This window comes from Rhinichthys klamathensis, unplaced genomic scaffold (assembly GCF_029890125.1).
Source record: "Rhinichthys klamathensis goyatoka isolate OS25496 unplaced genomic scaffold, OSU_Roscu_1.1 h1tg000145l_1, whole genome shotgun sequence".
Classification (NCBI taxonomy): domain Eukaryota; kingdom Metazoa; phylum Chordata; class Actinopteri; order Cypriniformes; family Leuciscidae; genus Rhinichthys; species Rhinichthys klamathensis.
Window position 1 is genome coordinate 801,674 of NW_026606680.1, and position 23,379 is coordinate 825,052.

Below are 23,379 nucleotides of genomic sequence, written 5' to 3' on the forward strand. Positions count from 1 at the left end.
ATTTATTAATTATACTCTGTGTTTTTATACCTTGTGCCTTTAACTGGTTTGTTGTTGCATGGCTCCCAAGTTTTGCTCCCCACAATGCTGTTCTCAATGTAGTAGCCCACCAGCTCTTTAGCTTCACGTGACCCTTCCCATGAAACCACCACAGATGTGTCTGTATTGCGGGTAGGCACCACACGGCCAGGGGCTGATGGGATATCTGGTGGCAGGTAACAAAAAAGTGCATTACACCATTACACATTATTTATGCTATAATAGAATTCATGTTATATTCAAGTTCAGCCAAAGTTTATCTGCATGCTGTAATTATATAATATAATATAATACTGTAAAATAATAACACTTTACAATAAGGTTTAATTTGTTAGCATTACTGTAACAACATTAGTTAATATGAACTAACAACAAACAATACTTCTACAGCATTTTTGAATCTTAGTGCATGTTAATCTCATAATTTACTACTACATTTTTGAGATTCAAAGTTGTATCTGTTAACTTTAGTTAATGCACTTTGAAAATGAACATGAACTTATTTATTAACTAACATTAACAAAGGTTATTAAATGCTGCAAAAATATTTTTCTCATTGTTAGTTCATATTAGTTCATATTTAACTAATGCAAACAAATAAGACCTTATTTGGAGTATATAATATAATATAATATAATATAATATAATATTACAAATGTATGGTAAATAATGAGTGAATAGAATATCCAGATATAATGTAAAGGCTACTTGGTAAGGCTAACATACATAATTGGATACAAAATATTGAGTTGAGTTATAGGAATAATGTACATTAATCCAGCTTTACATGACTACTCACCAAATAAATAATTACTTGGACATGAAATATTGATTTGTGTTGAAATTGTTTTAAAATCATACATGTAATATCCTAAAAAAAAAAATTCCACACTTAAAAAAAAAATTCCACTAAGAAAAAATTATCCATTACATTGTCCTCCGATTTTTCATAATCATTAGTAATTAAAACACAAGATGACACTAGTTGCATTAGTATGAAACAAGATACAAAGGACATGAATGTTGTGCTGGTTTCAGTTATCCAGATGAGCGAAAAAGGAAAATATCAGAGCGCTGAATGCTGAACGATACACCAACTAGAATCAAGAATTCCAGAGAGCCGCATAATAAAATATGAACATAACATTTTAGTATTTTAAAGAGTCAATATACTAAATAAAAAATAAAAGTTCCAAAAGCGGGTTTTTGCAGTAATGTCATAGAAGGGCCATTTTAGACTTTTTTTTTTTCTTAGTGTGAAGAAATTTGTAATAATCAAAAGAAACTTTTTCCACTCTAAATGACCGTTTGTGCAATGGAAAGGTTCTATGCATGTTAAAGGTTTTTCATGGAACCATAAATGCCAATACAGAATTGCTGTGTTTATCATACCCAGCTTGTCCCCAACCGTGGTGGCTTCTGTCGGATCTGATGGTTCTCCAACACCAGCTGAGTTGCAGCAACGAACGCGGAAACAGTAAGACTTGCCCTCAGCCAGATCAAAAAGAGCAAAACGTGGAGATTTCACAGGGATTTCAGTGTTCACTCGTTGCCAGCTGTCTGTGCCAGACACGCACTACACACACACACACACACACACACACAGAGATATATTGTTGCTAAACCAAACAAAAAATACAACATACTGTATGACTCAAGGCCTATTCCCTTAAAAATCACTAAAGCCATGAGTGGTTATGCAGTTAGATTGAGTTTTGTACACTGACCTTCTCCACGTAATACATAACCCCTTCATGGCCTTTATCGCCTGGGGGCTTCCAGCTCAACACCACATAGTTTTTAGTGGCTTCAATGACAGTGAGGTCACATGGTCTGCCAGGAACCACTCCCTCTAAATGAATCCAAGGATAACATATAATCTTATATTGGTACTGTAGTGTAATTGATCAGTTTTAGGTAATAAACTGCGGTATGGTCAAAGAGAATCCAATGGACATGTCAAAAATACAGGTAGAGTATTTGACCAACACACATTTCCAGTTGTTTGTGATCGCTGTATAAGGATTTTTAAAAATAATTTCATAGAGATTCCAAATGGAAGCCATTCTCCACCACAACTGAGTAAAAATATGACTCTTTAAGACATAATACTAACAAAACATATAATGAGATAATGACTTTTTTGTAATAATGACAAACTTTGTCATTATAAAGACTTAACATCGAAATAATGACAAACATAATAAGTACTTTTTCATTTTTACGAGATACTTATTATTATGAGAAAGTTTCTTATTATTATGAAAAGTCGTTATTTATAAAGGTTCTTAATTCTGAGATATTAAGACTTAATAACAGGGCTCCAGACTATGAGGAGTGGAATTAGCTAATGTCAATAAGTGCTCCTCTGCCGCCATCTACGTCTTTTTTTATATTTAAATAAAAGTGTTTATGTTTGCCACCAAGTGTTAGTTTTCCTACATCTTGAAACTTTTAGTTTTACAAATGGAGTCAGTCTTCGGAGGATGAACAAATAATTTTTTTGGTCATCACATTAAAAATAACATTTGAATTGGATAAAAAAAGTTGTGTGAAGCACTTGAAAGTCCTTGAAAAGTGCTTAAATTTCACTCCTAAAAGGCTGTACGAACCTTATGAATAATGTAAAAAAAACATTTGACTATTTCTGCCACAATATCATGGTTTATTACGAGTCAGCCTCTTATTATTTCGAGATATAATTATGTGATTTTTTTCTAAACATTATAACAGTTTGTCATAATAATGAGTTAATACAAGCCATAATCATAGGAAAGGTTTTCATTATAATGATATAGGGAGCTGTTATGAGAATTTTCTTGAAATTTGATATACTAAGTCATATTAGCTCAACTGTGGTGGAAACCAACTTCCATAGGTTTACCTACAATTTAAAGGTTTTTAATGATAATGGGAGCCCTAAAAAATAAGATCATTTTAATTTGAAGCTCCTCACCCACAGGTTCCTCCTCAGTTACAATTATTTGTCCAGTCCAAGGAGCAGAGGCACCTGGAGAAAGAAAGTATATTGTACTGCTTGTTTTGTTTTCATTTTGGTTTTGTGTATTTGCCGTGCCAGTCTGGTTACCTTTTCTTGTGCGGTCTGCAGGGTCCATAGCGGCTACTGGTTCAGAGACACGGGATGGATGGCTCATACCAGCCTTATTGACAGCACGCACACGGAACACATAGCTTCGTCCTTCCACAAGACCAGTTACAGGGAAACGTGCAAACTTAACAGGAGTGTCGTTACATTGTGCCCAGTGTGTAGTGCCAACTTCACACCTACACAGGAGAAAAGTCATAAAGGCAAATAAAATTGAATGCATGAAGAAATACAATCTGATGTTACAAAAAAAAAAAATCAGAGAGCAGGGCTGTTTGTGAACAAGAAATAACAAAACAGTCAAGAAATGGTCTAGATCCTATGGAAGCTTGTTTCCACTACAGAATAAAAAATAAAAGTAATTGCGACATTTTATCTCACAATTCTGGCTTTTTTCTTGCAATTGCGAGTTTATAATATTCAGTTCTGACTTTGTTCTCAGAGTTGTGAGATATAAACTCCCAATTAAAAAAGTAATTGTGACTTCTTTTTTTTGAGAATTGAGAAATTGCAAGAAAAATGTCAGAATTGTGAGATTAGCCGCATTTTTCTTTATAAGAACCAGAACAAACCAGTTGTAATTTTATCTAAGATTATATCTACAGTTGTGAGGACACTGTATACAGTGTACAGACAGTCTCTAACTTGTACGACATTCCTATTACATTTGAACAAGTTCAAAATCATAATAATTTTAGAAAATTCTGCTATAGAATCCAGCTAAAACACGTTTGGTGGTTCTAGCTGGATTTTCCACAGATTTGAGATTTAGAGTACGTTTACGCGACAACGATGTACTAAAAATGGAAGAATTTTTAGTTTTTTTTCGCTTACAGATGAAAACGTTGTCAAAAGTATCCACATTTACACAGATCCACGAAAAAGATAAAAAAAATGCAGCATTGTGCTTCCAGGCCAGTAGTTGGCGATGTCACTTTGTAAAGAAACTCTATGCGCCTATAGACTGAACACGTAATATGCATGCGCATGACGTCACCGATTTCACAAATTCACGTTTTTTGTAGTTTACATCGAGACAATAATGGTATTGTTTTCAAAAACATGTACTGTCAAACCCCTTTTCAAAAGTTTGCATTTTCAGTCCCCCAAAACTCTGTTGTTGTTTAAATGAAAGGCTAAGTTTAGTTGAAAACGGTGTCGTGTAAACGGCCCGTCACTGTTTGGTTCAGGCGTATATGATGTTTATTTACACCAGGGGTTCTCAACTTTGGCCCTCAATATCCACTGTCCTGCAGAGTTTAGCTCCAACCTTGATCAAAGCATTTAGGGTACACTAAAAACTGGGTTAACTTTCTGTAAAACACGGTAACTTCCTGTAACTTTCTAGTAATCCTGAAGGCCTTAATTAGGTTGTTCAGGCGTGTTTGATTAGGGTTGGAACTGAACTCTGCGGGAATGTTGACCTTCATTCCCAGAGTTGAGAATTTTTATGGCTAATATCTTCATTGTGTCTACTTTAGAAGTTTTTATATGATTGTGTGTGATATTTTTAATCAGATGCAGTGACCTATCAACAAAGTAGCCCAAAATGGTGCTTCCGCCGTCCACAGCGGGCTGTTTCCAGGTAACGATGACATAATCCTTATTGGCATCCTGACAATATACATCTAAAGGAGCACCAGGAGCACCAGCAACCTCACCATCAGCATCTAGCAAACACACAAATAAACTAAAGTGAATCATTTAAACATGTACTATTAGTTCAAATTCACAATGTCACATGCCATCTTCTTGTGAAAAAGAAGTGCACTTAGTTGTATTGAATGTGCACTTGTAGTTTACTTCAAGTCTTAAAAGTATATTTTCAAAAACTGTAATTGAAATAAAAGGCCACACTTTTTAAAAAGTGATACTTTAAAGTATATTTTAAATCATTATGTTTTAATAATATTTCACGAGTTCACACATACATGAAATTAGATGCAGTAATTTATACGTATTTGGCGTGCTGTCCAGGAGAGGGCTCCGAGCTCGAAATCTGGCCCGAGCCCAGAGTACTCCCCCCTTTACTGGGATAGAAACCAGCCGAGAGTGAGGTGATGGGGTGGTGGAGGGATGCTGTGAAACTGTCATGGGACAGAGGTGAGGGAAGGCTATATTTATACCGGCTTCCTCTTGTGCTGATTGGTTGATTACCTGAACGTGCTCCTCCCGAACTTTGTTACATAAAACTTCATGTTGTCGTGCTTTAAAGAAGTACACTCATTTTAAAGTGTTGACTAACAAACTAAAGCGCTTGATTATAATTTAACTGTAGTGTATTATTCAATATTACATTTAAAGTTAATATATTTTAAATGTACTAAATTGGAACTTCGTTACAAAGGTTTAACAAATATATTTCATATACATGACATACAAGTTTCAATAGAAATGTTATTATGAAATCGCATATACATTTGTACTTAAGTTCTACTTAGTTACGTAGTTACACGTTACAACACTATACTTACTATAGGAATAACAATGAAGTATTCATAAATACAGGTAACTAACCTTAAACCAAACCCTAACCGCAACTCTTTGGTAAGTACAGTTAATTAAAAGTAATTAATTAATATATTACTTATTTAAGTAAGTACAATTTAACTACGTCACCTTAAAATATAGTGTTACCAAAAAAAGCTCTTTAATTAAAATCTAAATGCAATTCAAGTTTTAATAAGTGTATTGCAACTACTGTTGGGAAGTGTTGAGAACTTCATTTGTCCAGACAGTCTCACATCATTTGAATGTCATGACAGCATAGACACGGGACGACAAGGATAAATTTAGAATGAAACATGAGCTGTGAAGGGAGGCTCAGAGAGACATGCAAAACTCACACACAGTACAAGCCAAAAGAGTTAGTCTAATGCTCTTTTTCTTGTAAAACAATTAGCACGTAATGAATTGGGATATTACAGTAATCTGTAATAATTGACGCTATTTTGAAACAGACCAAATAAAATCTGCAATATAGAATAACAAAATCTATAAAAACAAAATGATAATTTTGCTCGTTGAGAAGAATCAAATCAAATTGATTAGTGGATTTCTACAATACCGGTAAATGTTTCAAATAATTCAAGGGTGGAATGTGCACTTGTTTTGATACCTGTTTTTCCCAAGTTCATAATTATGTTTGTCCACGTGAGTGTGTGTGTCTAAATGAACCCCCGCAAAAATTGCACTTTTTAATATTTACAAATTCCATTTGTAGTAACAGAGTTTTTAGTGTTACTAAAATACTCTTCATTTAACACATAGTTACTGTATTACCAGCATGAATAAAGTGGCTTGTAATAATGTAGCAGGCTGAGTTAGAAATAGTTCACTTTAGTAGTCCTCACCTCTGACAAAGACATATGCAGAATGTGTCTCAAAGCCAGATTTGGTTATGACACGAAGTGTGTACAGCCCCTCATCCTCCTTGTTGAGGTGTGTGAGAGTGAGTGTAGCTCTGTCGCCGCTCCAGTGCGTCTGAACCCATTTTGATGGCACCAGCAGTTTATCTGACACACAAACACATCCATGCATTATGAATCACAAGGTAGCAATAGTAAACTGCAGGGTAAGCGGAAAATACATTTAGGTATTTAAAAGAAATTGAACTATACCGATCAAAAGTTTGTAATTAATTAAGTCTCTTATCTAACCTCACCAAGGTTAATATTGTGAAATATTGTTACAAAATATTTTTTAAATTTAATTTATGCCTGTGGTCAAAGCTGAATTTTCAGCACCATTTTCAGACTCCAGTCTTCAGTGTCACATGATCCTACAGAAATCATTCTAATACGCTGATTTGCTGCTCAAGGAAACAACTCTTATTATTATCAATGTTGAAAAAAGTTGGGCTGCTTAATATTTTTTTTATTCACTACCAGTCAAAAGTTTGGGGTGAGGCAGATTAAAAAAGACAATCCTATTATTCACCAAGGACACATTAAATTGATCAAAAGTGACAGTAAAGACATTTATAATGTTAAAATTCTTATTTCAAATAAATGCTGTTTTTTTTCCATTAAATGTTATTACGATTTCTACAAAATTATTAAGCAGCAAAAACTGTTATCAGCATTGATAATAAGAAGAATCATTATTAATAATTGAGCACCAATAATAATTTATAATTGAGTATCGAATCAGCATATTAGAATTATTTCTGAAGGATCATGTGACACTGAAGACTGGAGTAATGATGCTGAAAATTCAGCTTTGCATCACAGGAATAAATTATATTTTAAAATATATTCAAATAGAAAACATTTCATTTAAATTGTAATAATATTTTACAATATTTCAGTTTTAATTTTTGCTGTTTTAAAGCTTTGGTGAAAATAAGAGACATCTTTCACAAACATAAAAAAAATCCGAATTATTCCAAACTTATGACTGGTATGTGTAATGCACCAATTTTCAAGAAGTAAAGATTAGATATGTAATGATAAATTGATATCCGGATCACCCAATATTAACAATATTATCTGATTACATAAATTTTGCAAAAGATCTTATCAGGGCTTATTATTATTTTTCTCACAGACTTACCATCTCTGTACCACTCTATCTCAGGCTGGAAGCGTTGAAGTGAAGGGTAGATGATAACAGAGCAGCCCAAACTCAACGTCTCACCCTCACGTCCAAAAGACACACCAAACTTCTCCACAATGTGCGTCTCGAAGGTCACACCATACTCCAGACATGGTGCTGCAGTACACACACATATTAAATCCAGTATTATTTTATGAAAATTCAATGTTGCTGGATAAGATTGGCTCCAGGATTCATCATATTCACACATTTGTTTAACAAAACACACATTCAATTCATATTGTACAAGGTGTACAATGATTTATTACTCTGAAGGGTTTTCACATGAATATAATTTCACATCAAGAGTCGAAAGAAGACTGACAGCAGGCATCATTTAGTGAAATATTGGCTTGACACCAAATTCATAAAATACACAAGACACAACAAGAGAAGAGTGAATGTTAATGAAGGATATTTGCATTAACAATGCTGAATGCATGAAAACATTTACAAACACACAGAAAATGGAAAGTGAAAGAATAAACACAAGATGTTCATATAAGATATTGTATGTTCTCTGACATACAGTCAAAACTTTTAGAGAAGAACTCTACAAACAGATTTCTTTATTGCCAATATGGAATATTGTAATAATACACCAAACAAAAACATCTTTACAGTAATGCACTTATAATGAAAGTTGAAGTACGATTAGATCTAGATTTACATGTGCATTACAGTAAACATGCTTTTGTTTTTTGTTGTTGTTTCAATTTATTACCCCTTTAATATGTGGATAATATCAATTCAGTTCTCAAAACAGCGCATTGTGTCTAACTCGTCAAACCAATCCTGAAAGCTATCAACACAATCGGTAAATATGTTCATCAAATAAACAAAGATAGAGAAGTAAAACAATGAGAAGGGACGATCATGCACTTAAGATGATCAGGGAAACCAGACGAAACTAAAACATCACAAGAACATTACAAAAAAAAAAACCTTCACCAAGGTTACCTTTAAAGCCGACCTTTCTGCTTTCTGCACCCAGCGAATTGGAGACAAAATAGCCATTAGCCAGCAGGCATTAAAAACTTTAGTCTCATGCTCAAAGCTTCACACACTTAAGCAAAGCACATTTACATTAACTGTGAAATAAAAGAAATCAGCTTGTATACGATTTTATTCTGAATTACTTACGGAGTCTGGGAGATGGCAGAGACTCATCAAATTCTCCTTTGAATCCTAAACATCAAATCACACAAAAGAGAAGATTTTTTTTTTTCTGTTTTATCAAATAACTGGGAATGATCCATTTGCCAACTATTCCTTCTAAAGGAAATTGTCAGCAGCATTCAAATTACTTCCTTATTCGTCTGTTTCAGATGAAATTACAAGGAGCTCCACCAAATAATTACATATTAAATGCATGTAGTAATGTAAACAGAAAGTACAGTAGGTTATTTTGTAACTCTACTCTAAAAGTTGCAAACATTATTATTTGATGAGTTCTGTTCTTAATGATGTAATTTAAACTGAAATGTCTATTTTTTTTTTAATTAAGTTGTAGTAACTTAATGAAATTGTCTTGATGACTTTATTGGATTGAACTCATTCAAGTTAAGTTCAGTTTGATATAATCTGGGGCCAGTAACAGTGCATAAACATTGCCATTATGTTAAGACTGTGTCTAGAGAACTAATATGACCAACAAGCAGTTAGTTAGGGGTAATCAGACGTACTTTTCGGTATAAAATTAGACCAATCTGCATTTTTGTGTAACTGACATAAAAAGTTATGAACCGTTTTAAAGAAAAAAATGCGTCTAACTTGTAAGTCTAGTCTCAGCAGTTTATGCAACATGCCCCAGTTATTGAGTTCATTTAACCTTTTTCTTAATTTGCGCATTGTCCGTATCTCCTATCGGTGCTGTAATCATGGAATTGCGTTCTTCTCATGCTAATTTGTTTCTCATAAATCTCATGCTAACTTTTTGCTGAAGAGTATAGAGCTCGATTGTGGGGGTGGCAATACAAAGTAGACTATATTGTATATTGCTCTATGAGCAATGACCACGCTAGTGCCAATGACAATATCTTGCACGTTCTTTAAATTTACATGCTAAATTTGGAATGATCTACATGCTAGCTGTTAATTTTAACTTAAATAGAGAAGATCAACTGGTTTCACGGCCACCGCTCCATTTAAGTTAATTATGCTAGTTGGAACAACTTAATTTTTATGAGTAAACCAACTTAAAAATGTGTGTTTATGCTACAAATAATTACGTCCCTCTAACTTAATGCAGTTTGTTGGTTGAACATAATTTTATTAGAAGTTATCATAACTCAAAAAGATTGATGCAATCTGTTGCATTTTATTTTATTTATGAATTTTTTAGGCAAAACATTTGTTTTTAGAGTGTGGCAACATACAATTTTTCATTTGAATGAAACGGAGTATGCTTTGCTATAATGAACAAGAGAATAACAGGATTCTGATTTGTGAGCAAAATGGACCTATTTATTAAATGTATATTACAAAAAATACAATTCTTGTATTGAGTAGTTAGGGTTAGTAATTTTCTGGATTGATATTTTAGGTAAGTACTAGATGTAGTTGCAATCATTGTTCTAGGACGGTATAAAGAAGAGTTTAGGATGATATATTTCAGACCTACTTTTGACGACAACAGAAGCAAAAGCAGAGTTCTCGCCCTTGCTGTTCATGGCTGACACTCGATATTGTGCAGTGTCATCAAAATCACACCTTGAATTAGAGACAGATGTGTTACTCACACAACCATTGCAAATCACTTTGACTGTGCACTTTGAAGTCCATGTGTGATCACCTGTTAATCTCCAGGGAGTGGACATTATAGCTGCTCTCCAATTTGTACTTTCCTGGCTTGGACATAGGATCAATACTAACATTGTTCTTGTACCTGAGGGAGGAAAAGGATGGATTAAAATAATGCAGGGATAATGCAGTTTTTTTACTGAAAAGTGGAGGCTGAAGGCCAAGCTCACCCTCATTGATCTGTTGATATGGAAATAAATTGCAGATAAAATGCTACATTCGAAGTCCAATGGCGCTTTTCCACTGCATGGTACGGCTCAGTACGGCGCGGCGCGGCACGGTTCGGCTCGCTTCGCTTTTCCACTGCGTGGTACGACTCGGCTCAGCACGGCACGGCACGGCGCGGCTCGCTTTAGCTCGGTTTGCTTTTCCACTGCAGTTTGTACCGCTTTAAAGTGGGTGGGATAATAGTCTGATCGTTATAGTTTATCCGCTCCTCGGATAAATGGCAACCAACTGCACTTCGTCCACTGCATGACCACGATTCAGCCATTTATTTTTTGGAACTTTTTTTTCTTTCTTTTTTCTTCAAGCAAGTCAAGCAAGTAGTTTTAAAACAGGTGCTACAGCGGTGGCTGTTGCTGGCTATTTAAATCTAGCAGGTTTGATGTCTCGCAAATACAATGACGCTGGTAGTGACGATTCTGTCTGACCAATTAGTGATCTGCAGTGTTTTCGTGTCACTTTTTAGTATCGGTACGGTACGCTTGGAACCTCAACAGAGGTGGTACCATTTAAAGCGAGCCGTACCGTACCGTACCATGCAGTGGAAAAGCGCCACAAGTGAGCCGTACCGAGCCGTACCGTACTATGCAGTGGAAAAGCGCCAAAGCGTTCCGTACCGAACCGTGCCGTACCGTACCATGCAGTGGAAAAGCACCAAAATTGCGCCACCACAGCACAACAAGGGCTGTCCCAAATCAAAGGCTCAATCCCAATTCACATTTCTGTGAATTGGGAAAACAGAGTGAGCTGCTGCGGGAAAGGTACGTGATCCAAGCTGCCCAAAACATGAGAATTATTTATTTTAGTAGATTGCGTTGGTCATAATGGTACTGGAAATGAGCTGCTGCCTATTTTCTTTAATTTGCGCATTGTCAGTAGATCTCGCTCAACGGCTAGAGAATACCCATAATGCACCGTGAGGCTCGTGCTGAATAAATTCCCGTGTCTCTCCAGAAGATAGCGCACGCAGCTGAATCATTCATCCATCTATTTTCCAAACAGCTGGTCCAATGTGGCTATAAATTTATTATACATTTAAATTAACTGATTATTCAATTGTTTAATTAAGGTTTATACATGCTAGTTTCCATGACAGATTTCAAGATACATCTTTTCATTATAGCCTATGAGCTGCTAGTTTGCTAAGTTTCATTAAAGGTGCAGTATGTAAGAATGGTCGAAATAGGTACTGCAGTCGAATTCAAAATATCGCAGATCATCGTTTCTCCCGCCACCTAACTAAAAATAAAATGAAAACAGAAAATATAAAAATAAATAAGACATTAATACAAACTAAATACTACAATACTAAAATAACACTGTTTGTCACATATTATTCTTGAGATTATGCAATCATCATTAGTAGTGTGCACACATGTCTGTATGTATGTGTGTGTGTGTAAATATGTGCATGCTTGTTTGTGCATGCTAACTCACCACACGACGCGTGGTTCAGGCCATCCTGAGATGGTACAGTGCAGCCTCACACACTGTTTCTCCCAAACAGTGTGGGATCGAGGCGCGGTCACAAACTCGGGCGTGTGCATCAGGCTGTCCTCGTTCAGACGTTTATGGTACTCTTCGTTCTCATGGATCTGAGGGCATGCAGCCATTCATATATTGTTTAAAAAATGGTAACATTCTATGGTCATAAAGGCATCAGGAGCTTGCTGAAAAACTAAATGTAAGGCATTTATGACCAAACACATTACTATTTTAAGATGCAAACTTCCTAAACGTATGTTCTATGTTCAAGGTAAGCTGAGAAGATTTCGATGAATCCTCTTGATTTGTACAAAATAAAATGTATGCAGTAATTCACTTATGGAAATCTAAAAGGCAAGGTATTGCAAAAGAAATAAACATTAAAATTTCTAAAAATATAACCACGAGAGTTAAACATTTGTTATGTATGATTAGATACAATCATTGCTAAACTTGTTTGTGCAATGTCAAATATTTCAGCTCCTGTCACATCTATCCCTTTTGAAAAAGAAGTACACTTTATCATACTTCTAAATAGAGCACTTATTACAAAAATAACATACTTTAAATTAATTTACTTAAGTGCGAACTGAATGTAATGTTTTCAGACACTTAATTGCATGTTAATAGCATTGAAATGAAAATGTATTATAGTTTAAATTATTTTAAATGCTATCAGCAGAATTATAAGTAGGACTTTTTATAAATATAATGAATATAAATATTTGTAGTTTTTGAAATTTGGTTAAAGTGTACTGATGAATGTACTGGCAAGCATTTATGTTAAACTAAAATATACTATATTTCTATTGAAAATTGTGTGTTATGTATTAAACATATTTGTAATTACATATTTGTATAGATGAAGTTGCAATTTAGTACATTTAAAATGTATTTACTTTAAATTTAATATTGAATAACTACATTTAAAATTATAATTAAGTAATTTACATGTGCTTTAGTATGTTAGTCAACAAGTAAAACTAAGTGTACCTCTTTAAAGCACAGCAAAACATGATTAAACCTATAATTAAACATTGTACTTTACAGTAAAACTTTTAATTTCACATTATTACAAAGTGTACATTTTAAAAGTGTACTTAAGTGTGTTAAGAAACATAGTCATGGAAATGTACACTTTAAGTACACTCAAGTGGTCTTTTATTTTATTAATGTCATCTAAAAGTACAGTTTAAAAATATATATAGCCTACTTTTAAGATTTGAAGTACACTTCAAGTGCACATTTAATACAATTAAGCGCACTTCTTTTTCACAAGGGGTGGTGTTAAGCTGGTTTACCAGAAAATGATTGTAAACAAAAAGAAAATCCACCCAGAGGAACTAGTAATGCATAGTAAACAGAAATTCATCCACTTATAAAGTAGTACCACTACTAAAAGAAAACTTGAAGGTTCACATTTATGTCCAAACCCCCCAGAATGCCTTTCCCCAAAGTCCATTATATTGTTATGACTTTTGTTTTTACAAACTGGGATGAGTTATTCACAGTGGTAAACTATCCCTTGCCACAAATTCTGTCAGAACAAAGAGTGGAATATGGAACTTTTCTAATGAGGCATCTTCTACAGTATTTGCATAATATGTAGACAAAATGTATGGAGCATGTCTAATTTGTTCTTCACCAGGACTCGGGCTGTTTAACAGAACAGGCAATAGGATCGAGTGCCTCCTTGCAGCCAGTCATTGCTTCTATTTGTCCAGTCATGTCAGTGTAATCATGATCTCCTTAAGGCTTCCCTCAGCTATCAGCACATCACTTGTCGACAACAGTAGTTTCATCGTCACTTTAACACGCACCACAGATTAACGCACACCACACATCCACATAAAACATTACAACCCTTGAAATCTGGCACCACGGTGGCATGGTTTGTTGGCACCAGGACCAGAACTAAATAAAGTTTGTGTCTTGATACTTTCTTGCTCTTTTTCCTATCTAAAAATAGGGAACGTATACGGGAGTTTAATAATGTTCCTCAAAGCCTACGATGAAAGCAATTCACTAATGCAAGTCTCCTGTTGCACAATTGGTTCACAAAAATACAATTTTCACCTTGTGTGTAGGCTTCATGTTTAGTAACAAGGGAAAAATCAGTTTGCAAATGTATGAGTTTGTTGTTGTAACAGTTTAAAAACATCAAATGTTACTAAAAAATAATTATAAAGTAGGCTACATTTTCTGAATAAAATGTTTGGTGCTTGCTATACAGTTGCTATTCAGTGACTATATAGGCTTGCTTCACGTGGTTGCTAGTGGATTGCTTACTGGCAGTAAAATGAGCCCACCTCCGAGTCTATGCTATTCTTGTTGCTAGATATAGCATTTTCAATTTATGTCAATGTCAATATGAGATGTTTTTAATTGTTTTGTCATTCATTAGAGTTTAAGTCCATTGCACAAATTTTGCAGAACGAGTTATACACTGAAGTTTAATACATGGGTTAGGTGATTGTTCAAATAGTGATGCTTATACCCTTGTGAAAAAGAAGTGTACTTGTAGTGTACTTTAAATCTTAAAAGTATAATTAAAAGAATGGTACGTGCAGATAATATAATATTACTGATATAAATGGCCACTTAAGTGTACTTCACACTTTTATGACTGTAATTTTAAATCAATATTATTTTAATAGTCTTTTGTCGCACTTTAAAGTACACTTATTTTAATGTGTTGACTAACATACTAATGCACATGTAAAGCATTTGATTATAATTTTAACTGTAGTGTGTTATTTGATATTACATTTAAAGTTAATATATTTTAAATGTAACAAATTGCAACTTTTATCAACTTTATCAATGTGTTATTACAAATATATTTAAATACATGACATGTAAGTGTCATTAGAAATGGCATTTAAGTATTTTTTGTTTACTATAAGAATATTCGGCAGTACATTTTAAGTATTTATGAAATTACATGTAAAGATATACTTAAGACCTACTTTAAGTGGTTCAAAAAAGCACTCTAAAGTTCAGCTAATTGCATTTAATGTCATTTTAAGACTATATAATAGATTCTCATCTAAATGCAATTAACATGCAATTAACTGTCCGAAAAACATCACATTAAATTTGCACTTAAAGGAGCTGTATGTAAGAAATTTATTTCAATTAATCATAAAATGGCCCTGATATGTCACTAGACATTAAGAAATCATGTACATTTCAAATACTTATATCACTGACAACAGTTGTCCGACCAGCATATTGTCATTTAACCCTCATGTGGTGTTCGGGTCAATTTGACCCGGAGAAGATTTTCTTTTTCCCGAAAATACTAGTTAATGTTATCGCTTTGGACTGAAACTTAGTGACTTTGTTCCCAAACGGTTTAACTAAATCTCAGGGTTTTTTTGAAAATTTTCTTATTTTTTTGTGGGAGTTTTGTTACATTGTTACACTTGTGGTGTTCCCGGTCAAAAATGACCGGCCTATAGAAAATAGCTTATAAGTCACTCATTATACCATATTTTCACCCAATCTTGGATTCAATCTTTTTGTGAACTTGTTCTCTTTCAATTAGGACTGGTTTTATATTTCTGTTTGCATCTGATTAATCGGGGGCCTCATTTATCTGAAAGTAGGCATCTCATTTTTTGAGTAAACAACAAATAATTTATGAGTAAATTTGGAAATATGAAAAAAAAAAATGAAAAAAATGGCTACTGTTGATCACACTAGTCTACTCTAATGTTTCACCAGGAATTTTGTTTTGAAACTTTTGTTTTGTAAAAAATATGGCACATAGTCACACTTGTGGTGTTCCCGGTCAAAAATGACCGGCCTATAAAAAATAGCTTATAAATCACTCATTATACCATATTTTCACCCAATCTTGGATTCAATCTTTTTGTCAACTTGTTCTCTTTCAATTAGGACTGGTTTTATATTTCTGTTTGCATCTGATTAATCGTGGGCCTCATTTATCTGAGAGTGAGCATCTAATTTTTTTAGTAAAAAAACAAATAATTTATGAGTAAATTTGGAAATATGAAAAAAAATATGAAAAAAATGGCTACTGTTAATCACACTAGTCTACTCTAATGTTTCACCGGGAATTTTGTTTTGAAACTTTTGTTTTGTAAAAAATATGGCACATAGTCACACTTGAGATGTTCCCGGTCAAAAATGACCGGCCTATAAAAAATAGCTTATAAATCACTTATAATACCATATTTTCACCCAATCTTGGATTCAATCTTTTTGTCAACTTGTTCTCTTTCAATTAGGACTGGTTTTATATTTCTGTTTGCATCTGATTAATCGTGGGCCTCATTTATCTGAGAGTAGGCATGGTCAAAAATGGTCACAATGGCCGACCATTGAAAGTGAATGGGAGAGACTGAAAATAACAGAACAATTTAGTTTTCAGGAGCATGTTCATTATTTTCATGTACACATATGAGCATGTGTGCTTGCAAACATCGAGCCTTTGGACCTGTGCATGTATCGATACATTTATACACACGCTACCCAGACACACACGTTAAAACACACAAACTTTTTTGAGTATTACACACATTCTTTTCCACAGAGAGAAATTTGATTCTACCCTAACCTGCATCTAATATACATTTATCCATCTGACATTACCACACACACACACACACACACACACACACACACACACGCACACACACGCACACACACACACACACACACACACACACACACAAACTGGCCGTGACTGCAGTGACCCGGCTTCAAAAGAATCTTTCTTTCATGGTCTTGTTTCATCACAGCTTCCAGACAAAATATTATGACATTTTGTTTTGGAACTGTGAGGTTCTCACACAGAACTAGACAATATTTACAAATATACATCATGTGATAGCACAGGCATATATAAAATGCCTCACAGCACCTTGCTTGTCATTCATTTGTGGCAGCACAATGGCAAAACAGCTCTGCACATGATGTTATTCATCAGATTTTTTACTCAGAAACTAGTGAGGAGGAGGAAATGCAGGATGCATCTTGCAGTGAAGATGTTTCTGAAGAGGAAGGCCTTCAGAAGAAAACCTGCCTTGCCTCATAGGTGGGGATGAAGGCCAGGACAAAGTTCCATCTTTTGACCAGAATGAAACGGTAACCTCAGCTAGGCCCTCATCACTGGAAGACTGCTCCTCATCAGTTGTTTCAAGCTCCGTAGCCGATTCAGTGGTGCCTTCCTCTTCAGAAACATCTTCACTGCAAGATGCATCCTGAATTTCCTCCTCCTCACTAGTTTCTGAGTCAAAAATCTGATCACGGCCTGTGTGTGTGTGTGTGTGGTAATGTCAGATGGATAAATGTATATTAGATGCAGGTTAGGGTAGGATCAAATTTCTCTCTGTGGAAAAGAATGTGTGTAATATTTAAAAAAGTTTGTGTGTTTTAACGTGTGTGTGTCTGGATAGCGTGTGTATAAATGTATCGATACATGCACAGGTCCAAGGGCTCGATGTTTGCAAGCACACATGCTCATATGTGTACATGAAAATAATGAACATGCTCCTGAAAACTAAATTGTTCTGTTATTTTCAGTCTCTCCCATTCACTTTCAATGGTCGGCCATTGTGACCATTTTTGACCATGCCTACTCTCAGATAAATGAGGCCCACGATTAATCAGATGCAAACAGAAATATAAAACCAGTCCTAATTGAAAGAGAACAAGTTGACAAAAAGATTGAATCCAAGATTGGGTGAAAATAAGGTATAATGAGTGACTTATAAGCTATTTTTTATAGGCCGGTCATTTTTGACCGGGAACACCACAAGTGTGACTATGAGCCATATTTTTTACAAAACAAAAGTTTCAAAACAAAATTCCTGGTGAAACATTAGAGTAGACTAGTGTGATCAACAGTAGCCATTTTTTTTTTTTTTTTTTTTTTCATATTTCCAAATTTACTCATTAATTATTCGTTTTTTACTCAAAAAATGAGATGCCTACTCTCAGACAAATGAGGCCCCCGATTAATCAGATGCAAACAGAAATATAAAACCAGTCCTAATTGAAAGAGAACAAGTTGACAAAAAGATTGAATCCAAGATTGGGTGAAAATATGGTATAATGAGTGACTTATAAGCTATTTTTTATAGGCCGGTCATTTTTGACCGGGAACACCACAAGTGTGACTATGAGCCATATTTTTTACAAAACAAAAGTTTCAAAACAAAATTCCTGGTGAAACATTAGAGTAGACTAGTGTGATCAACAGTAGCCATTTTTTTCTTTTTTTTTTTTCATATTTCCAAATTTACTCATAAATTATTTGTTTTTTACTCAAAAAATGAGATGCCTACTCTCAGACAAATGAGGCCCCCGATTAATCAGATGCAAACAGAAATATAAAACCAGTCCTAATTGAAAGAGAACAAGTTGACAAAAAGATTGAATCCAAGATTGGGTGAAAATATGGTATAATGAGTGACTTATAAGCTATTTTTTATAGGCCGGTCATTTTTGACCGGGAACACCACAAGTGTGACTATGTGCCATATTTTTTACAAAACAAAAGTATCAAAACAAAATTCCTGGTGAAAATGTTAAGTTGACTAGTGTGATCAACAGTACCAATTTGCTTCAGATTTTATTTAATATTTCCAAAATTATTAATTTTTTTTTTTTAAATTACTCAAAAAATGAAATGCCTACTCTCAAATAAATGAGGCCTATGATTATTCAGATGCAAATCAAAATATAAAACCAGTCCTAATTGAAAGAGAACATGTTGACAAAAAGATTGAATCCAAGATTGGGTGAAAATATGGTATAATGAGTGATTTATAAGGTTTTTTTTATGGCCCGGTCATTTTTGACCGGGAACACCACAGGTGTTATAGGGTTTTGAACACCACATGAGGGTTAAAAAGTGCAGTTGCAGCCCTCAACTGATGTTGATTTTGTCATGTTGTGTTTTGGTCTGATGCTCCACCCTCCACCTATCTACCAATCACGAAGTCAGTAGTGTTGCAGCATCCGGGTTGCCAGCTCTGCTCTAGTTACCACAGCTGCAGCTCGTCACATTCCTGCTGGATCCTGCAGCCGATCTGGCAACCTTGAGTCAGGGAGGAGGGGGAGGGGATACACCGCTCTACAGTAATTTGAAAGTGATTGCAGTACCACTTTTGGCCACAATCTTACATACAGCTCCTTTAAGTATATTCTTTCAAGCATATTGTTTCCGTAATAAGTAAAAAATTAAGTTTTCCTAAAGTGTACTTCTTTTTCACAAGGGAGCTGTCAGACATGTGGTGCAGCTCAGTTCAACAATTTGTAGTTGTTATAAATTTAAGTGAGAAGTGTTACTTGGCAAATAGTCATTCATTTAGAATGGTTATCAAGAGAAAAGCATTAAATCTCTAATCACAACCGTAATCATGAGTTATGTGTTTAGGAACAGGACTTTAGGATCTCCACTGACCCTCTTGTTAAGGGAGATGCGCTCGGCGGACTCCCTCATGACGGTTCTGCGGGACTTGTATTCGGTGCGCTCCGACTCCACGCCGCTAGAGAAGAGGTCACGGCGTGCCAGATAGCCAGCACTCTCTTTAGCACGCGCTTCCTCAGTGTCTGATAGGCCACTTTGAAACTCATAACTGAGGGGAGATCATGTAGCATCACATTCACACACCTCATGAATTAAACAAAGGAATACAACACATTCTGTCGCATATATACACAAGGCGTTTTTTTAAACAAAAAATGTAATGCCATTTTACATCTGTGTTATTTAAGAGAAATTCCAATATCTTCCCATATACACCCTTAAATATAAAGGTTCATCAATGTTCCTTTCCTTTAAAACAACTTTTCCTACTAAGAACCATTTTGGCCAAAGTTAGCCGAATGGTTCTCCGCTCAATGTTAAATGATAGGTTCCATCATAGGCTTTCCCCTGTGAAAAAGAAGTGCACTTAATTGTACTGATTCTGAATGTGCACTTGTAGTACTTGTAGTCACTTAAGCGTACTTAAATAGAGTAAATGTTCATAACTGTTTGAAACAGTACAATTTATATAATGTCAAATAAAAAGTTTTCCTTTAAAGTCCATTTAAGTCATAAGTTTTAATAATCTTTTGTTGTGCTTTAAAGAAGTACAGTTGCTTTGATGTGTTGACTAACATACTAGAACACATATAAAATTACTTTATTATAATAAATGTGTGTTATTCAATATTTCATCTACAGTTAATACATTTTAAATGTATTAAATTGCACCTTTATCATTACAAATGTGTAATTACAAATATTTAAATACATGAAATACAAATTTTAAAAAGGAATTACATTAAAGTATATTTTAGTTTACCATAAGTGCTTATCAGTACATTCAGCAGTACACTTTAACCATATTTCCAAGACATTAAAAGTAATTATAAAATTACAAATGAAGACCTCCGATGCAAAAGCCTCTAAAAGCCACCTCGGTCAAAAATGAGATAATAATATTGAGTAATGCTCTCCGCACGTTGATCAAAAACTTTCACTTCAAACTCACTAAATCCCAGCCTCAGCCCATTCAGAAATGTCTGTACTTAGGTAGAAACCTATACATTGGAGCCTGATATAAATGTTAATATTATAGAAAAACGTTAGACGGACTTAGAGGCTTTTGCATCTGAAGTCTTCAAATAAAGATGAGTCATAAAAAGCACTCTAAAGTTCAGCTAATTACATTTAATATGAATGTTAACTATACATTTTTGTTTAATTGCTATTGACATGCAATTAAGTGTCCAAAACTATATGGCTAAGTGTACTTCTTTTTCACAAGGGTTAAAGAACCATGAAACCTTTCTTCAGTGGGATCTGACTCTGACTGTAAAATCATATGTGAAGCCTTTTTGTGAGTGTAGGTAAATGGGACTTGTTTGAAGGCATGTGCATATTTTATTGCAGTGCCTGCTTAACCCCAATGCATGCTAACAATGGAAAATGTGAAGTATAGAACAGCTGCATCATGTTTGTTCCAACACTGATAAAACCCATTGTTTTTATTACCTGCCCCTGAAGATGGGCACCACATAACCGATGATCTGGTTCTCCTTGTCCATGGCGAGATAGGTTGGCTTGGCTCTCTTGGGCAGAGGGCTAATCCCCCCCTCTTCTAGAGACGTGTATGTGGCAGCTCTAATGCTACAATGATGCAGAAATGGCAACATACACACACATCGGTGAGTATCCAGCACTTCTTTCACACACTATTATGATTTTAGAAGGGGTGTGGTGTCGTGAAGAAGGACTGTTATGGGAGCGAGAGGAAAGATTGTTAAGAGTGAGTGGGAAGGAGGTTAATCGCCTGAGTGGTCCTATAACAGGACCAGAAATGCATCAAAGCACCAAAAAACTTCATCAATGGTGAAAACAATTTGAAGTAATAGAACCCCCCATCTATACTCACTCTTACAAGTCTATGAACTTTCACGTTCACTGCCTTTCAATAGTGAAATGCTTTTCAGTGGTCCAATCTCCACAAAACATTTTACAAAAATCTACTTTTCTACTCTACTAAAGGATTCAACACACAACAGCATTTGCAACCCATTTTACTTCATTAAACCCTTAAATGCATGAATGTTCCACCAATCATTATTACGTTTTTGGGTCTTAAGCAACCCGGATCTATAACTAACACGGATGAATCTCTAACTGCCGCAAATGCCATAAAATTCACTCGATATTTTAATAGCAATTACAAAAGAATAAAATCAAGTATATTTCGTTACCTTTCGAAACTTGAAAGGGTTCAATTTGTGCAGATGCTTTTTACCATTGTCACCGTCATTTTAGAGCTCATTTCCCTGTACAGACAACATCAGACTCTTATTCGCAAAATCAAACATATTCTCAAAACTATCATTTTCAATGTCTTCAAAATCAATATTTTGATCGCTCACGCATCATTGTGTATCAAACATTGGCATTTTGAGGAATAAAGGTGAATTGCACTTATTAAATCATCAGACTCAATTGCTATGAAGAAAAAATATACTTACACCATTACCTCGAGTCGGGTTGCAAAGAATTTGTTAGAAAACAGACATTCTTTTATAATTAATAATTATTTTATTATATTGTTTATAAATGTATAGGTTGAGGAATACTATAGAAGGTTGATGTCTAACTTTTAACTTTTAAAAAACAAAAATGAGGGGGAGGGTAGTGAATGACATCCTGGGTTACTAAAGACCCGAGTATGCGTTTACTCAATTTTATTGAAAGTTCACTTATAGTGAAACCTACTTAAAATCTTTAAAGTATAATAATAAAAAAAATGCTATGCAGATAATGAAATATTAGTCAAATAAAAGGCCACTTAAAGGGAGCACATTTTCATGACTATGTTTCTTACCACTCTTAAGTAAAGTAAACTTTTAAAAGTGCACTTTGTAATCATTTCAAATTAAAGTTTTGAAGGACTGTTTAAATCACTATGTTTTAATCTTTTGTCTTGCTTTAAAGAAGTGCACTTATTTTGATGTGTTGTATAAAAGCACATAGTACTGTGTTACTCTTATTCGATATTAAATTTAAAGGATATTAAATTGAAAGGATATTAAATTTAAAGTTCATATATTTGAAAACTACTGAATTGAAACTTCATTAAAATTACATAAAGAAGTACTTAAGTCCTTTAAGTGGGTCAAAAAAGCACTCTAAAGTTCATCTAATTGCATCTAATATAAATTTAAACTACATTTTCATTGAATTGCAATTAACATGCAATTGCAATTAAGTCTCCAAAACATAACATTAAGCTCACACTTGTATTCATTCAAGTGTATTCATTTCAAAACAAGTATCCTACTTTAAGTATGCTCAATTGTACTTCTTTTTCACAAGGGAATAGATCAATATTCAATGCGGAAATAAATAAACTTTTCTGTTGATTTGGATTTTGTGTAGTGCTTTCAATAAGACAAGTGGTTGGAGGGGAGGGTGATGTGCAGCGATGAATCGTTTACAACAAGATGTGTAATATGGGGTCTTTAAAAAGCTCTCAACTACATCTCTCTAGGCTACTAACTTTCTAGGCTGTTTGGAACTCGCGCCACTTGAATGAATTGCTTGTGTTATAATATTCCTAATTTGTACAGTAAGTTGGTAT

General features: G+C 34.5%; 1 protein-coding gene and 1 long non-coding RNA gene across 6 annotated transcripts in view; one reads left to right on the forward strand and one right to left on the reverse strand.

Annotated features, from left to right (window-relative positions):
- myom1b (myomesin 1b) overlaps positions 1-23,379 on the reverse strand; it is a 48,273-nt gene that overhangs the window by 19,605 nt on the left and 5,289 nt on the right. For 3 of the 5 annotated variants that reach the window (XM_056257853.1, XM_056257851.1, XM_056257850.1), the window contains 15 exons: positions 21,273-21,407; positions 19,692-19,866; positions 12,206-12,363; positions 10,536-10,628; positions 10,365-10,453; positions 8,885-8,929; positions 8,702-8,725; positions 7,700-7,858; positions 6,499-6,660; positions 4,674-4,815; positions 3,128-3,324; positions 2,996-3,049; positions 1,767-1,891; positions 1,432-1,615; positions 31-205 (listed from right to left, as the gene is read on the reverse strand). In XM_056257853.1, the coding sequence (XP_056113828.1) occupies positions 31-205; positions 1,432-1,615; positions 1,767-1,891; positions 2,996-3,049; positions 3,128-3,324; positions 4,674-4,815; positions 6,499-6,660; positions 7,700-7,858; positions 8,702-8,725; positions 8,885-8,929; positions 10,365-10,453; positions 10,536-10,628; positions 12,206-12,363; positions 19,692-19,866; positions 21,273-21,325 (1,835 nt within the window). In that variant the 5' untranslated portion in view covers positions 21,326-21,407. The remainder of the gene's footprint in view (positions 1-30; positions 206-1,431; positions 1,616-1,766; positions 1,892-2,995; positions 3,050-3,127; positions 3,325-4,673; positions 4,816-6,498; positions 6,661-7,699; positions 7,859-8,701; positions 8,726-8,884; positions 8,930-10,364; positions 10,454-10,535; positions 10,629-12,205; positions 12,364-19,691; positions 19,867-21,272; positions 21,408-23,379) is intronic. The other 2 variants (XM_056257852.1, XM_056257854.1) reach the window with 2 other exon arrangements.
- On the forward strand, positions 5,073-7,980 carry LOC130090473 (uncharacterized). Its single transcript, XR_008807701.1, has 2 exons — positions 5,073-5,248; positions 7,694-7,980. It is a non-coding gene; the product is annotated as an uncharacterized LOC130090473 (long non-coding RNA).